The 5,282-nt window shown below is 40.6% G+C and overlaps 1 protein-coding gene and 1 pseudogene across 1 annotated transcript in view; one reads left to right on the top strand and one right to left on the bottom strand.

The window, feature by feature from the left end:
* Positions 1-879: 879 nt before the first annotated feature.
* On the bottom strand, positions 880-5,050 carry LOC106001579 (annotated as a pseudogene).
* Positions 5,051-5,069: 19 nt separating this feature from the next.
* LOC106001578 (transcription elongation factor B polypeptide 3-like) overlaps positions 5,070-5,282 on the top strand; it is a 3,243-nt gene continuing 3,030 nt past the window's right edge. Inside the window, exon 1 of the mRNA XM_013036642.1 lies at positions 5,070-5,252. Coding sequence (XP_012892096.1) covers positions 5,070-5,252 — 183 coding nt within the window. The remainder of the gene's footprint in view (positions 5,253-5,282) is intronic.

The raw sequence follows: 5,282 nt of genomic DNA, 5'->3' as shown, positions 1-5,282 counted from the left end.
TCTTTGTTGCTTTGTATGTCCCTCCCCCACAGTATAACCCCTGCTTTCACTATATTTGATGTCAGTATAACTTGTGGAGGAGATGGGGAAAAACAATTCGTTTAAGGATACAGGTGGACCTGTTGCAACAATGAGAAGTACAAGTTGTCATGTCCAAAATGAGCTTTACAATGTCTGTGGGGGGGGGAGAAGGATTGGGATTGGGAGGGGACGTGGGAGGCTGGGAAGGGATGTGAAAGATAAAGGAGGATGCTGCAATGCTTGGTAAGAAATGTACACATTATCCTGCCCATGTAATTGTAACCCCTCTGTACAGTATAATTACAAATAAAATAAAATTAAATTAAAATTAAAAAAAGATAAAAAAAAGTTAATTGTTATTAGGCTCCTCTAATATCCTTCTTTTTTGGACACCCCCTACTTAGCCCATGTGTGGCCAGCTCAAGGCTCCCCCTAGTGGCACAGCTGCTGTTGCTTGATGACTTATCCCATTCTCTCTGGAGTACCATGGGTAGTTCAAACATCAGCATTCTCTTAGGGCAGGGGAAGCTGCAGAGGGAGCTTCTGACCAGACATATCCACCTGTGATCCTGGGTCTCTGGGCTTAACTGAAACTTCACATTTATTGCTTTGTTGCACGCTGGACACTGCCAGGCACCTGCTGTTTGACCTCAGCTTAAATAAGGGACTTCAAGACTAGAAAGGATGGCTTTTTTCAGTTTATTGCATGAAGGAGTTATACTAGTCCAAGTTAAAAGTGGACCCCAAATGGTTACATTATGCAAGCTGTGAGGTTTTTAAACTTGTGACAAGGGAAAGGAGGGAAATTCTACTCATTGCAAGGAAATCCTCACTTAAGCTTTAGTGAGGCATAAGCACTTAAAACACATGAACCTTCAACTGATCGTCCTTAGCCTGTCCAAGCTCTACCAGGAACTAGCATATGTTCTTCCGCTGGTCACCCTGTAGCTGAATTACTTCTCCATATTTTGGATGCTTAATTACAGTACCATTGTAGGCAAATTTCTTCTTAAACACCTTCACTAGTTTCTTTTTATCATAATCATCAGTGATCCCTTGGACAGTAGTAAGGTTCTTCCTGCCACTTCTCTCTTGAATTCTCTATTTTCTTTTCTAAATAAGTTTTTATTGTAAAAATACTGTACAGAGGGGTTACAATTACATGATCAAGGTAATGAGTCCGTTTCTTATCAAGCATTGTTGCCTCCTCCTCATTTTTCCCCTTCCATTCCTTCCCTCCCACTCCTCAACTACACTCTTCCCCCCAATAGCATCTTGTACATCTCATTGTGCAATGTGTCCACCTGTATCCCTACTTAAATAATTTGGTTTTCTTTCCCCTTCTGCTTCCCAAATTATACCAACATCACATACAGTGCAAACAGAGGTTATACCATGGAAGAGGGACATACAAAGCAAAAACAAAAAAACAAACATGTGGTACTTTATAAATACGTTAGAAACAATAGCAAGAAAGAAAGAAAAAAACACTTAGATATAATCCTCGGAGAGAGCAGGAAGCAGGTCATCACCCTTACTTGCATCAGCAAAGGGATCAAAAGGGTGGAGGTTCTGAATAGCAGACAAAGTATAAGATTCCTTTTCCTAAATTATATTAAGTGAAGTAAGCCAGGCCCAAAGAAATAGGTCCCATGGTTTCCTTTATTTGCAATATCTAGTATATGTCTGAGTCAAGCAGAAAAGGTCAGATAAGGTGATGTTAGGGAAAAAACAAAGAAGATGCTAATATTATTATTCTGCACAAGCTTTCTTAAACGGAGAAATCCAGACTTCAATGCTACTGAGAATGTTATTTCTTAGGCCAGGTAGTCAGTAAGTGATATTCATTTTATTATTCGTCAGTAAATAATACATCTATATCCAAGATTCTCTTTTGTCTATGGAGTATAATCAATAAATATTTAAATAGCTTTCTAATTTATTATGAAAGGATGTTTTGACTATTATTTACTGGTAAAGATGACCTATATTAAACACTAAACTTATATGTGACAACAAAGAATAAGGGTTCTGATAAATACAGAAATCCCTGAGACTTTTTGGTACATGTTTAAATTAGCTTTGTGTTATGGAGCTGAAAGGTGTGCCAGAGAGTGAATCTTTTCTCTGCTGACTGCAGGAAGATGTTCATTTTCTGTCTGGATTGAGATTGGCACCCTTTGGATGGGAAAGCATGGAGGACACCATTCCTTCTCCATTCCCCCTAAGTGGTGTGTTCCCATGGGCTGCTTGAAATCCTCTTATTTACCTTCTGGGTGCAATCAACTTGTCCTTGTTGGTGAGCAGGTTTGAAGAATTTTTGTGTATGTAAGAGGATGGGTTCATAGTTATTGGAAGAAAAGTTGAGATAGAGCATGTTAGGATTTTGTCCTTCAGACATCCTTTAGAATCTGTGAAGAATCCTATAAACACTGAAACATTAACCTAAGGAACACACCAGGTTAGGATGAATAGTAAGACCAATGTTCAAACTCTGAGGACAGAGAGACCTCTAGATCTTAAATTGTTGATAATGTTGACTACATCCTTCAGCAAACATAAGAATTCTTAGAGAAAGCCAAGTATTGTGGCCCATATATGTAACCTCAAGAAAATACTCCCAGGAGCAGGCAACAATGCTTGATAAGAAATGTATTCATTACCTTGCCCATGTAATTGTAACCCCTCTGTATGGTATTTTCACAATTAAAAAAAAGAAACAAAATGAGGAATTACCCCCCCCCAAATAAAGAAAATACTCCAGAAAAGAGACTAGAAAAGAGAGAAAGAGAGACAATGAAATAGAAGAAGTGGTTAATTTGGAATATGATTTCTTTTGTTAGTAAGGATTTTGAACAAATAAACAATGGGGAATGATTATTTTCAAAGAAATTTTCTACCAATAGAAATGTGGAAATGAAGAATAAGTAATTTCAGAGCAAGAGAGTTAAAAATAAGATCCTAAAGCCTTCCTGCTAAATGTTGTTTGATAACATATTTCAAGCTTGGGATATAGATAGATAGATAGATATCCACATATATATCTACATATAAAGTGGTATATATATGTATATATATATATTTACACATATACATAGGTAAACATATAAATTTATATAACTATATATCAATAAGTATATATAAGTGCATATAAATTATATATATATATATGTATATATGGACAAGACAAATGGTCACTGGCTTCAGTTGGATTGGTGCAGAAGTGATTAGCAGTTCCCTAAACAATTATCTAACCTAAGAAATGAAAATTCACATCAGGTGATGAAAGACATTGAGGAACTCTCTCCCATCTACCCAACCTACTTCCCACTAAACAAGGAAGAAGCTAAGATCAGAACACAACCTAACAACAGGGAGGGTTAGGAGATCAGTGCTGATGGTCCACACCTGTGGGACCAGTTTACAGGAGGCCAACTCACGGGGTTCCAAAGCTGAAGTTTAACCTGGTCTTCCCAGTGGGACCCTATCACTGAAACCCAGCAAGCAAATAAAATGGTTCCCGCCAAGCCAGAAGTCTCACATCACTACAGAGAATCAAGAAAGCGGAAGGAAAGGCTGGGAAAAGACATTCAACTGTACACACACACACACACACACACACACACACACATATACATGCAATATATGTACATTTGTATAGGTTTTTCCATATGTGTATGTACATATATGTGTATATATGTATGCATATATACACAAGGGAAAATACACTTATATATATATACACTTATCTCTAGAAGATCAATAGCCACTGGCTTCAGTTAGATTAGTTCAAGAGTGAGCAGCAATTCCCTAAACAATTATCCAACCTGGGAACTGCCAACACACAGCAGGTGATGGAGGAGATCAAGGCACTCTCTCCCATCTACCCAACCTGCTTCCTACCATAACAGAATCAACAAGCTCAGATCAAAACATACCCTAACTACAGGGAGTAGGAGCTCAGTGTTGATGGTCCATACCTGTGCTCAGCCTACAGGCAGCAGAATCCCCAGGTTTCAAAGCGCCAGTCCAACTTGGTCTTCCCAGTGTGACCCTGTCTCTAAAACAAAGCAAGCAAACAAAACAGTTCCTTAGCAAGCCAGCAGCTCACAAACACAAAAGGAACAACAAAAGAGGAAGGAAAGACTGGGAAAAGACACTGGCCATTCCAGATTTGCATATATATGTATATAAATATATGTATAAACTATAAATAATTATGTATAAATATATGTGCTTGTGTATATATATATATGTATGTATATATGTTTGCACATATACATAGGTTAAAATACATACACACACATGTACATATTTATTCATTCATTTATATATTTATTAAACTTGACCAGGCAATCGGTCACTGCCTTTAGCTGGATTGGTGCAGGCGGATCAGCGACTCCCTCAGCAAGTGTCCAATCCCGGAAGTGCCAACGCACATCAGGTAATGAAGGACATTGAGGTCAAATCGGCGACAATAGCCTTGGAGTTTGTGGAGCAACTACAAAAGTATGTCTAGGGTTATGAGTTATCTTTAAAGGTGGAAAATACAGGGCCAGATAGAGAGGATCCTGTAAACAGGATGGAGACAAAGGGAGTGTTAGTGGAGGGTGCCAGTTGCACCATCCCCTGGTCCCCAGGTCAGGGGAATGGTGGGGGATCTCTTGATACAGGAGTTCTGGTTAAGAAGGGCAGAGTCTACACCCATCCTTGGGAGTTGTAGGGAGGGGACTTGTAGAGGATCAGGCATGGTGCATCTTGGGCGACCCCCTGCTAGGATGTAAGGGTGTGACAGGCATGAGACAGGGAGGGGCTTACAGGAGGAACTGTGGGAAGAGGTGGGGCAGTAAGAGTTTATATAAGGCAGGCAGCTAGTGGGCAGGGTCACTCTGGACTCGGCTGCAGAGAGGACCAGGAGGAAGCCTACGTGCCTCACAGCGATCGACCGGAGGAAGAGTGCCCAGAGCACGGTGAGTGACCCACGGCATTCAGGAAGCCAGGTGAGTGTCCTGGGCATCTCTGTAGACATAGACGGGGTTGGCAGAAGGATGGAGGCAGCCCAGTGGGAGTGCAGAGCGGTGAGGCAGATTCAGGAGCGCCTGGCCTCCAGCACAGATGCCGACGAGCTTTACAAATCCTTGAGGCTGCTCTCAGTCATGCCCATCTCGGCAGAAATCCTTGCCACCACGGGTGTCAGAGAGACAGTGAAGGGTTTTAGGAAGTACCAGCAGGTGGGCAGTTTGGCCAAGGAGCTGACCAAG

The sequence above is a fragment of the Dipodomys ordii genome, unplaced genomic scaffold (genome assembly GCF_000151885.1).
Source record: "Dipodomys ordii isolate 6190 unplaced genomic scaffold, Dord_2.0 Scaffold324, whole genome shotgun sequence".
Lineage (NCBI taxonomy): Eukaryota > Metazoa > Chordata > Mammalia > Rodentia > Heteromyidae > Dipodomys > Dipodomys ordii.
The sequence above is the reverse complement of the archived record's forward strand: the minus strand, read 5'-3'. Positions and strand labels throughout refer to the sequence as shown.